Here is an 11,801-nt window from a genome sequence, read left to right as displayed (position 1 = left end):
GGGAAAGACAATCGTTAGAATCCTGTACATCATCTCAGACAGCTCCAGGGTGCCATGATAAGGACCCTGTGAAACTGAGATTTGTGATACCACAGGTTTTCATCTTGCCACCCTGTGTAACACAGAGTCTGTGCCCTGACATGAGTAACTCTCTTTCTTCTCCTCAAAATTAGAAGTAGTAATCAGGTGGAATTGTTGCATCCCCTTGTGATATCCCAGAAAAAAACAACACACTCCCAGGAGAATCCTTAGGGTTGTGGTGTTCAGTTGTCTCTTTACAGTGTTGCAGAGTGGACCAGAAGAGTTGGGATATTATGTCCATGGTGTTAACACACCATTTGCCTGTAACAGTGACAAGGACACCTGACTAATGGTCAGTTCCTTGGGATATTGACAGTTTTAAGACTAAAGTGGAGGTATGGCTTGGGGGTGAAAACAGACTATTCATACACCTGCTTAATTCTGTTCTCTATCTATGCACCTGATTAGTTTTCTCTTCTTCCACGAAGTCATTTTTTTTTAAAAACCCAAAAATTAAAATTCAATTGGCCAAGCATGGTCTAAAACAACCCCATAATAGTTTGTGTATCCTTCCATAACTAGTAAAATGAAAGAGCTGGTCAGGCTATATTCAAATACCAGGAGAAGAAAAGCCAAAAATTCCATTTTGCTGAAATTTGTTTTTTTTTCCCCAGCCTAGACTCTAGATTGTTAACTGCTTTCACAAAGGGATGCAGCAACTGCAACATCTGCTTGGAAACCAGAGTGCTCTGTATAGGACTTGTGAGGAACTAGAGATTTCTTGGAAGTTTAGAAAGTAGGTTTTTTCCTACACTGAAACACAAGTAACACAAGAAATTAAAATAAAAATGACTTATTCTAATTCCCATTCCCTAAGGGAAAGAAAGCCTGAGAGGGTTTAAGATAAAGCCTGACTGTTCTATTTTTCCCAAGAGTCCCAGACTGGAGAGGGGATTTACAACAATACTGTGCCCCATCTGTTGAAACATGTAACATGCCATTTGGTTTTAACTGTTTGCTGCTTGCTCTGTGTCCCATTCTGTTTATTTATTGATCCGAGTAACCTCTGACACAAACCTTAGTGTCTTCCATCTGTCCTTTTCAATGTGATTCTCAGGACTTTCACTCTCATAGGAAGCCAAGTAAAGTGCTGCAATCAGAAGCAAATACATTATGTTAGGCCCTACTGGCGTTTTAAAATTTGCTCTCCCTGGCAAGTGGACTGAGTTAAATGAAGCAAGCATGTATTATCCATCCCTCAGATCAGGGCTCCAGAATCCCATTAGGAAGTACAGCATTGCTTATAATTGCATCCAGACAATACTAACGAACTGTGCATGAGAACAAAGACTGCCCTGAGGGGGGGAAAAAAACCAACTAGCGGAAGCTCAAAAGCACAAGTAGAAGAAAGCTCTCAAAAGATTAAAAAAATCAGCCCAGGGACATGCTGCTTTGTAAGTAACCAGTGAAATCTCTGGTTTGTTTCTCAAGCAGCATCTTTTTAGCATAAAGTATCCTGAAAGTTCCTATAAATACACCACAGATGACATTTATATGCATCACATCCATTTGTTCATTCCATTTCAGAGAAATGGACAATGTTGATTCCCACAGACCATGTGCACATGAAAGAAAAATCTTATCTTGTCTGTCATTTGTAAGGCTGGAGCATTTTTTTACTTGGCAGACAGAGCTGTCTCAAGACAAAGTCTTTCTTTTCTGTGAGGAAGGCACAGCTTAACATGGAGAGAGATTGTGCAGCAGCCAGTGACACCAGACCTGCAGGAATCCCAGAGCTCCTTACCATCATCACTGAAGACTGGGACAGTGAGCAAGTACTGCAGAATCTTCCAATCCCTTTCAAAAGGACATTCCACTTGCTTCCATGTCATAAATTCACTGACTTGTTTAGCCAATTCCCAGAATTTCTGTCAGAATAAAAAGAGAAGAGGTGCTATATATTGAGCAGCACTACTTACCCTCAACATTTTTTAAAGAGAGAGATCTTGGTTTTAAATCCAAGGCTTGGATTGTCCTCAGCTTTTAAGATAAAATTGAACATGACCTGACTCAACAACTCAGCTTCTAATCTGTGTGTTCCTGTTTAACACTGGGGGAACTTCCCACTCCTTCACCTTGGTAAAATTGCTATTTATGAATACAAACAGTAGCTATAACTGCACTCAGTTCCTTTCCAAGGAGCTGGTAACACTCCTTATGCCCAGCTTTTAACTTCAATGATGCTCCTGCTTTTTGTTTTGCAATGAAAGCAAGTCCAGAGGAGGCCACAAAGTTGCTAAGAGCACTGGAGCATCTCCCCTATGAGGACAGGCTGAGGGAGTTGGGGCTGTTCAGCCTGGGGAAGAGAAGGTTGTGTGGAGACCTCAGAGCAACTTTTCAATATCTGAAGGGCCTACAAGGAGCTGGAGAGGGACTCTGTGTTAGGAGATGCAGTGATAGGACAAGGGGTAATGGATTCAAACTGAAGCTTGAGAACCAGGTTAATTCAGGTCAATGACTACAGGTGAAGTGTACTGGAATTTTGTGTTGATGACCTGAGGCCCTTGAAAACTGAAAGTACCAGAAAACAAATCATTGGGTAATCCATACTGTCAGACAACAAATCAGAGGCAGAAGAACTACTGAAAGACAAGAGACTCAAAACTCCTTCACTGCTGTTCTATCACATGTTTCTGCAGAGGATATCTGACTTACATGCATGAAAAATGCTGCCTATATACCCTGACAAAGGATGAACTCTCCTTTTACATGAGGAATTAAAAAATAATCTCTAAAATATTAATTTGAATGACTTTGCATAATAAGTATAATAAACTTGTGAATTTTAATGTTTATATGCACTTGAGCACTGGGAAAATTCTGACTTTTTTCCCCCACTAAACACTTGTGAATATTGAAAGCTTCTCTAAAACACTTCATCTTCACTAAAACTGCTTTTTCCTGACTACCTCCCAGCTCCTCTGAGAAGCAACAGATATACTCAAATTCCAGTCTAATATTTCTCCCCCAGAATCCAGTGGAAGTTGGACCATGCCTCAGTTTTCTGTTAGAGGGGCTGACCCAGTATCAATACCCCACACAGTGCCCTACTTACTTCAAAATTGACGTGTCCATTTGGAAGACGATTGGCACAACCCTCATTGAGGAAGTAAATATCTTTGATCAAGAGGCTGAAGAAAGGTATTACAATCTAAAGAAAGAACAACATTATGCTCAGTCTAGGCCTGAATCAAGACTTAGTGATTTACAGAGAAAAGAAAAAGTCAGGTGGTACAAAAGGTAAGCAAAATACCGAAGGACTAAGATCTCTATGATATATCTCTTTCACTACGTAAAAACCTTGCTTTCACTACATTCTACAATACTTGATGTCTCTCAACAAAAAGTCCTCCCTTGCATGGCAAGCTAATCCCTCTAATTTTACTTCCAGCTTTGTGCCAAACTGCTTCTGTTAACCTGAACTCTGCTTGGCATGTAGCTCCCTGTCAAGGTCACAACCAAAGTACCCCTTAGCACTTCACTGCTTGTCAGCTGTGCCTATGAGGCATGTTTAGAGCAACAATATGCCTAACATTTCCTTTCTATGTCATGTCCCTCTTGGTTACATTTTTTCATTCTTCCTTTCAGATTCCAGAAGAGAAATGCTCAGAGGTGTGTCTACTTCTTACATGCAATTCCTGCAGGGGATCTTGTAGTGTAGCTTTCCCCCTTGGCAGGGACTTGCTTGATAAATGAGAGGAGATGCACATTAAAGCACAGCAGGGAAAATTTGGGGCTAGCAGCACAAACGGTTTTCAATCTACGGTTCCCTGAGCTCATGCAAGAAGTGGCATCTTTGTACTGATTGGCTCAATATGAAGCATTTCCTTCCAGCTGAACAAATCAAAGTATTTTTCTTTGGCGAATGCTGGAACGTTCTTACATTCTTAAAATGGTTCTATTTCAACTTTCATCCTACAAAAATTTTCACATCTACACATCCTTGTAACAACTGGGGATATAACAAATACCACTTATCACTATTTCCATGGAAGACTTCACGGCACCATTTCAGTATCTGTAAGTTCTTTCCCTGAAGTCTTAAAACTCACTTTTCTCTGAAAAAGAGTAAGCATCTCACATTTAAACTCCTGGTACTTCGAATATGAATAGATGCTTAGCACTCAGGAAAAAATTCCCTGTATGACGACAGTATAGACCAGCAGATTGTACATGGATTTGCTTCATCTGGCTCATAGTTTATTCTATAAACATCAAGATCAGGTTTATTAAACACAGCATGAAGTCCTAATATTATAAGCTTCTAAGTGGAGAGCAGCTAGGAAGGTATTTGGTTCCTTTCCACAAGAACTACAACTGAGAGTCTGTATTAATGTGTGACCAAATACAGTTTATTTCTCAAAAGCAAATATGTTTTAAAGAAAGATGCCACCTCTGTGAACACATAGTTCACAGTTGCTCTTGAATCTGGAAGGTGAATTTTAACCCAATGCATTACACAAACAACTGATTCATCTCACCATTTCCACTAAAAAAATCCATAGTGCATTTAATTTCATTTAAAGACTATACACAGGAAGGGGACTTCAGAGCTCTGTCTAGATTTGAGTTTTAGAATACCTTTTCTGAGTAAATGTTAAAGCTTTTCCACCCTAAACCATAAACCACTTAAAATTTAGCACAAGTAGCAGCTACAAGAATAAATTCCTAGCAACCTCTTTTCAGTCCTTAGCCTTTCCATCTGTATTACTGGTTTGGGAGATATAGTTCTCTGTCAAAAAAAAAAAAAAAAAACAAAAAACAAACAAAAAAAAAAAAAAAACAAAAAGGAAAAAAGACCTGAGGCCATGTCTGTATTTTATTTAAATAATCAAAACAATCATTTAATGTTTGCATCTTTCAGACTGCACAAACTGAACTGGCAGCCCTAAGAGGATTTTTACAAGCCCACCAGGGGTAGAGCTGCTGAGAATCACAATTCCAAGAAAAAACTTTACCTTTCAACTTAACCAGCACATTTCTTTTTTGCCCACTGCCAAGTCATTGGTAAACATACCTTCTCTCTGTTACTGTGAGCTGTCAAGGACCTTTGAGTGGCTCCACGCAGAGCAGTTCGGTAATTACAAAAATTGCTAGAAGGGTCCATCTGATGCTACAAGGCATAAAAAAATGTAAATAATGAGATAGTGGCATCACCACATGCAATTCTTTTTTCAATTGAGCAACTATTTTAAAAAGGAAGAGGTCTTCTGAACAGCATGACAAATGCAGCTTTTCAGAGGATTGTGGTATCTCAACAGTAACAACCTTCCAGGATCTGAGAGGGATACAGGGGAGCCAGAGAGGGACTCTGTGCTAGGACCTGCAGGGACAGGACAAGGGGCAATGGGGACAAATTGAAAGAGGGGAAATTTAGGTTAGATATTAGGAAAAGGTTTTTTCCTGTGAGGGTGGTGAGACACTGGCACAGGTTGCCCAGGGAGGTAGTAGATGCCCCAACCCTGGCAGTGTCCAAAGTCAGGTTAGATGAAGCCTTGAGCAACCTGCTCTGGTGGGAGGTGTCCCTGCCCAGGGCAGGGGGTTGGGACGAGATGATCTCTAATAAAGTCCATTCCAACCCCTAAAATTCTATGATTCTATGATTATTTATCTGTTCATTCCATAAGAAAAGAACCTTATTTTTAAAAATGCTTACTCAGCACAACAAGGGATCCAATGCAAGTCAGGGCAGGAAAGCACAGTCAGGCTTCATGGACCTTCTTTGTCTCTCCACAAAGAAGGCAGCTCAACTTTAATTCAGAAATCAGAATCACAAAACTAAGACAACAGCGGGTTGGCACTGGTGTTCTGCTCTTCCTAGTATGCAGGTTTCTCAGAACCAATTCAGCTGCAATGGCCAACTAGTATCAGACACCTAAAGCTGTTGGTGGCCCCACCTCACTGCTCCAAGACTGACTGCTGCACCTCAGTGACCAAGATGACAGTGGCTCCCAAAGTACAACCTTACTCAGCAAAGTCCAGCCTGAATAACCAGCTCAAAGGAAATGGGTCTGTAATCTTAAGAGCAACTTCCTGAGCCACCCTTAGCACGAGGAAGGTTATTTCCCACCCAAGGGTGGGGGGAGGAAGTGTGACGTGGCCACAGTGATAGTTTTAGTCTGTTGCCATAACACAAGTCCAATCTTCTGATGATATTAATAAACATTTCATGCTTGTATCAAGTACAAAACCTTACAATACCTTACTAATAAATAAACTGAATTAACTGATTGCCATTTACAGCAGGATAATTAAGCAGCTGGCAAGTAATCTCTTGGGTAAATCACAAACTGCTGCACCTCCATGATCTTTGACCAAGGTCTCTACTAACTGAAGATAACTGTCAATCAATTAATTCAAGGCAAATTTCTCTGGAAGCTCAAGGCAGCTCAACTTGATTTTCAAAGGCAGAACTGCATAAGATCAATTCACACCATCCCCTCTCAAATATCTCTCTCTTTCAAGGCCTTACCTACTTTTTTTTTCCTCCCCATAATTCTTAGGAGGTGGATTTGGGAATTAAAAAACCCAAACAAATTTCAATTTCCTTCTTCCAAATCAAAAGAGCAGAAATCAGCTGGACAATTCCTATTAGGTCTTCTAGAATTTCAATTAAGAGCACAAACGTACTAAATTAAACATGTCATAACAAAGCCAAACTCACATTTTAGAGCAGTTAAAAGTAAAATGCTATTAACAATCCCCTCTTGAAATCTTAGCCAAACTTACCTCAAGAATATCAAACTTGGCTGTCTTCACTTTTGCCCAGGTTTTCTTTAATCGAGACACAGGACTCATGTTCATGCCAGCTGGACATAAGCAAAAGAGATTGTTGGAGCATTTAAAAGAAAAAAAATTAAATAACAATAACAAATATTTTCAACAGAGCTACTCAGAGTCATTGCTTTCTTTAAATTCCAGAACAAACCTGGAAACAAAATCTATATCTCTTACAGAACAAAAGCCCTACAAAAAGTGCAGTGATATTATCGAATGGGGATTTGATAAAACAGGAATATACAGTAGAAAAGCTAAGTGTTTTCAACAGCATCTCCTACATACTTCAATGCAAACTAGAATATGGAGTTCATCCAACTAGAACTATGAAGTTCTCACATTTCAAATTAAAATATATTGCCAATATTTCCCTATCCTTCTCTATCCTATAAAGAGGTGTGGAATTTTTAAACCAGTAGGATATTTATGGTGTGGTAGGAATGATGAAAGACATCAATTCTCCATATTACAGGAAAAATTACTATTCCAGTTTAGCACCAAAGTTGGTTTCAAAATTGGGGATTTAGATCTGAGTTGCGATGAAAACTTTGGGTTTGAGTAATTTATACTAAACACATAATACTACAACAGTGTTGAGCAGTTCTCCACCTCTTTGCTTCCCAAATTGATGTTGCCAACCAAGCTAAGCTGCAGACTTTTGTGTAAAGCACCTTGCTCCCTTTATCCAGATTCAAAGAGAGACAGAATATCTCAGTACACATACTTACAAATAATAGCCATTAAGGAGTTAAAGTTGCCAATGTTAAAACATTCTCGTGCCACATCAATGAAATATTCGATCACTCTTGCTCTGTGTTTCTTCTTCACAGGCTGTAAGAGATTGTGGTGTTAACACTCAGCAGGACACAGAGCACTCTGACACATCCCCAAAAGAAACAACACCCTGTCAGAAGTCTTTTCCATATACACCACAGCTTCATGCTGTTCTTTACATGTAGAGGAAGTCACACTATTACATTCCAAAGCATTCAGGACAGCAAAGACAGTCCAGATACTGGGCAGGTAGAGAGCAAGGACAACAGGCAAAGAGGCTCTGCCAAAAAGAAGGATATGAAGACCAGTAGAGCAGAGGGTCAGCCTAGAGGAGAGAAAATAGGCTTCCATTCACAAGGAGCTTTCACAGGAGGGAACAACAGGCCAGATACATTGCTGTGCCAAGAAGGGCTAACCCAGCATAACATCACCACTGTGTCACATGAAAAAGTATGAGGCACCAGTGTAATGCTGAAAACACTGAACTTACTTCCTCTTCAGATGTGTGCTGACTTCATCCAAATGTGAAAAAGTACAGAGTTGAGAAAATGAAAAGTCCAAAAGGCACCTAACCTGAAAAGGCTTCAGTTTCAGATTACTAGAGTAAACACAACCTTTCAGTCCTTGCTCACCATGCAGATTTCTGTTGCAACCAAGTAACTGAGCCTGTTAAACCATTCCACATAGGCTTCAAGATTCCGAGTCTTCTTTTGATCTCCATAGCAGCTCTACAGACAGAGGAAAAACAGCAACGTTTAGTGTCATTTTTGTGTTTTCCCTCAGAGAAACTTTTTGGCTTTCTGCCTTGTCATCCCCAAACATTGTCATATAACCAGGAATAACTCAATCACCCAAAGTGGCAAAAAGCTTCAAGGGAAAGCAGCAGTCATAGTATTTGAGCATGTATAACCTCCTCCTGAGCTGTTGGCCCAGCAAAGCACTCAAGCAGTCATGTGGAATCCATCACGTGCTTTAAGTCCTACTGGGGTGCTTCAAGGACTAGGATAGACTTATGCAAACAATCAAAGCAAAGTATCTGCTTAAAGCTTCCTTGAATATGAACACTGTTTCAGTCCTTACTCCCATTCCACTGATACAATAGATACATTATGCTCTCTGCAAGTGCAGATTGAAAATGGAGAACAGGCCACCCCATGGGCTCATTATGTTCAGCTGTTGATGACAAATGGACATACTGCATCCTAACTTTGGGAGATTCAGCTTTACCACTTTGATTGGATTCTCCCTTTCCTGACCAGTGCTATTCTGTAGTAGCTTGGAACAATTCCCACACCACACCTCAGGGTTTCCTAAAAAGGGACAGACAGCAGTTTTACTGACCTCTATCTAGAAAATAATTTTCAGGGATCATGTGACTGAACATCAAATTGTAAACCTGCATCATTGTACTCTGATTGTCAGGTTAAGGAAGGACAGTTAATTCAAGTTTTAACAAACTGACTTTGGCACAGTTTATTTACAGGGGGTAAGTCACCTTGGAAAACACTAAAACCTAAATCATCTTGAAAACAGCACCCAAAGAGATGACAACTCTATCATGGGTAGTTGGAACCACTGCATCTTTGCCCTTCATCTCACATGAATCTCGAGCTCTCTATCCCCTTTTTGTGATCCATGTCCTGCAAATTGACCCACTTGCAAGTTTGCTGCAAAGAGCTCTAAGAGGAAGAACAGAGGAGTAACACAAAAACCAAAGTTAAACTCAGCTCCTTCCAGCTATAGACCACATAGGTGGCCTGGAGAAAACATTCACGGGATTAAGTTCTCCCTTAGCCTGAATCAGAAAAAACAGCAAATGTTTAATTTAAGTCAATTTGTTGGCTGAGTTCTGGAGCTTCAGAAGTTGTCCTCCAGAAAGAAAAAATCATTAGCAAAATGTTTAAGAGGAATACTAGAGCATTTTCATTACAAAGCTTGTTTCTACTGATCCTCATTTATTGCTGGACCTCACTTCCAGCTCATGGTACACCTGAGTTCTATGATGCCAAATGCTGTATTTCAGAGCTGCTCCAATTACCTTATCATTATTCAAAGGATCCTTTTGCACAAATGCCTGGATGAATTCTTCTGGTCCAATATAATTGAGTCTCTCCTAAACAAAGCATAGAAGCAGCCAAGTCATATCCTATGTTAACCTGCACTTCAAAAAGAGGGGAAGGATGAAATCATACTTGGGAGTATAACAACTCACAAGCTCTATGTGTGTCAGCTGCTGAGCTAACACATAGGGATCATTGCAGACTGTGATTATGTCCCTCTGGATGGACTGGGGCTTGGTCTTCAGAACTGTGAGGCGATCTGTGGATGTGGCATCAATTTTTGCAAGTACTTCCTCATACTGGCTGACAGCTGTGAGCTTCCGGATCAGGTTCTGCAGGAGCTGCTGGACCTTCTTCCGATACATCTGTTATGACATTAAACAATCAGGAGACGCTTTCAAAATGTGAGAATCATAGAATCATAGAATCAACCTGGTTGGAAGAGACCTCAAAGATCATCAAGTCCAACCCTACCATTGTTACTAGACCATGGCACTAAGAGCCACATCTAGTTTTGTCTTGAAAACCTTCAGGGATGATGATAAGATAACATTCACATCTGCATGACACCAAAACAGATTGATGCTGATACCTGTATTTGTTGTCAACTTAAGATAAGTTTTGCTATATGAATTTGTAACATTAGTATTTAATCAGATCAAAAGGAATCCAGTTGAGGATTTAAACAGCAATTGTCTCACAGATTCAATATTGACTTGGTTAGTTCAAGGAACAGCAGAAAAGATGTGCACAATCCACTTCCTGGAAAGTGTAACCAGCCATCAGATGATTATATTCTATCTTCTGAATGAAATACCCAACTTGTCCTGCTCAAGACCACAGAAAAAAACCAAATATGTGGCCCTTCAATAATAAATACAGAGTCTGCTTCTCTCTGGAGAAAATCAAGGCCAGTTTCAGTGAAGTCAGATTCAAAATTTGCCATGAATCTGAGAAAAAGAAGATAATAATTGAATCATAGAATTTCAGGAGTTGGAATGGATCTTACAGATCATCTAGTCCCAACCCCCTCAACCTGCTCTGGTGAGGAGGTGTCCCTGCGTATGGCAGAGGGGTAGGGACAAGATATCTGTAAGATCCATTCTAACCCCTAAAATTCTATGATTCTATGATTATCCTCTCCTTTTTCTATAATAAAACCACCTCTCTCTTCTTTCACCCTTGCAGGCCTTTCCATGTAGCAGTTTAAGTCAACAGGAGTGACAAATTTAAGTAGGAGCAGGACTCAACTCTTAAGTAGATAGATCTGTGTAACCAAGGTGGTTACTCTTCCAAATTCCACATACCATCCTAAAGCCATTAAAGCAAAACCTAAGTGGCTGCAAAAAGGATCATTCAAAATCTGTTGGCAGCACACTGTACTGTGATCAGTCTAAGGCAGCAAAGTTTCCTTTATTCTAATGAATTTGTCATTCACTCCAAAGCTTTTTCCAAAGCCGTTTTTTTGAAGGAGAAATATGTTAGCGTGGTGAGCAGTTTTAGTTGGACTCTTAGTGACACTTCTTAATGGTACTGGAGTACAATAATCCAGGAAGTGGAATAAGAAGACACAGGCAGAAGAATTGTAATGAACAGGAATAGGAAACACTGCTTCTTTTGTATCAGTTAAGGTAATGACTCCCACCAATCCAAGCAAGGTCAAGGAAGTTGCCATTTACTGTTCTCCAAGCTGTTCACAACAAAATAAGCCAATTTACTGGAGCACTTGCTTCCCCTCTGTCTTTCTAAAGGAAACCTCAAACTCTAAACCCCCTCAAAGCTAGAGCTAGAAAAGATTTATAGCTCACTGCCAGAGTAAGATTGCTCCCTAGTGCTCATTTTCTAGCACCATTGTACATCTGCTTTTCCCCTCAATAGACAATTTCATTTTCAAACTGTCTGTATTGTCAGAAACCTCACTGTAGACAACCCTTTTCTCTTCCCATTTCACTCTTGCATCCACCAACTCAACTTCCTCCAGGCTAAATGGTTCTCTCTTTCTTCTCATGCCAGTGGGTATTTTCCAAGTGGGTGTGAGTCCTCAATCTTAGTACTTTTCCTTGAACTGAACTTCAGTTTCTTACCTTCCTGTTAAGAGTACCTAGAATC

At 40.1% G+C, this 11,801-nt stretch overlaps 1 protein-coding gene across 1 annotated transcript in view; it reads right to left on the bottom strand.

The window, feature by feature from the left end:
- Positions 1-1,098: 1,098 nt before the first annotated feature.
- Positions 1,099-11,801, bottom strand: part of RASGEF1B (RasGEF domain family, member 1B) — a gene marked incomplete at its 3' end in the record, with an annotated part of 14,946 nt that continues 4,243 nt past the window's right edge. Inside the window, exons 4-12 of the mRNA XM_009071055.1 lie at positions 9,845-10,057; positions 9,671-9,745; positions 8,265-8,360; positions 7,587-7,689; positions 6,811-6,890; positions 5,099-5,194; positions 3,137-3,232; positions 1,826-1,949; positions 1,099-1,171 (exon numbers count right to left, since the gene is read on the bottom strand). Coding sequence (XP_009069303.1) covers positions 1,099-1,171; positions 1,826-1,949; positions 3,137-3,232; positions 5,099-5,194; positions 6,811-6,890; positions 7,587-7,689; positions 8,265-8,360; positions 9,671-9,745; positions 9,845-10,057 — 956 coding nt within the window. The remainder of the gene's footprint in view (positions 1,172-1,825; positions 1,950-3,136; positions 3,233-5,098; positions 5,195-6,810; positions 6,891-7,586; positions 7,690-8,264; positions 8,361-9,670; positions 9,746-9,844; positions 10,058-11,801) is intronic.

Source organism: Acanthisitta chloris, unplaced genomic scaffold (genome assembly GCF_000695815.1).
Source record: "Acanthisitta chloris isolate BGI_N310 unplaced genomic scaffold, ASM69581v1 scaffold23133, whole genome shotgun sequence".
Lineage (NCBI taxonomy): Eukaryota > Metazoa > Chordata > Aves > Passeriformes > Acanthisittidae > Acanthisitta > Acanthisitta chloris.
Note: the sequence above shows the minus strand (reverse complement) of the source record. Positions and strands in the feature narration are given on the sequence as shown.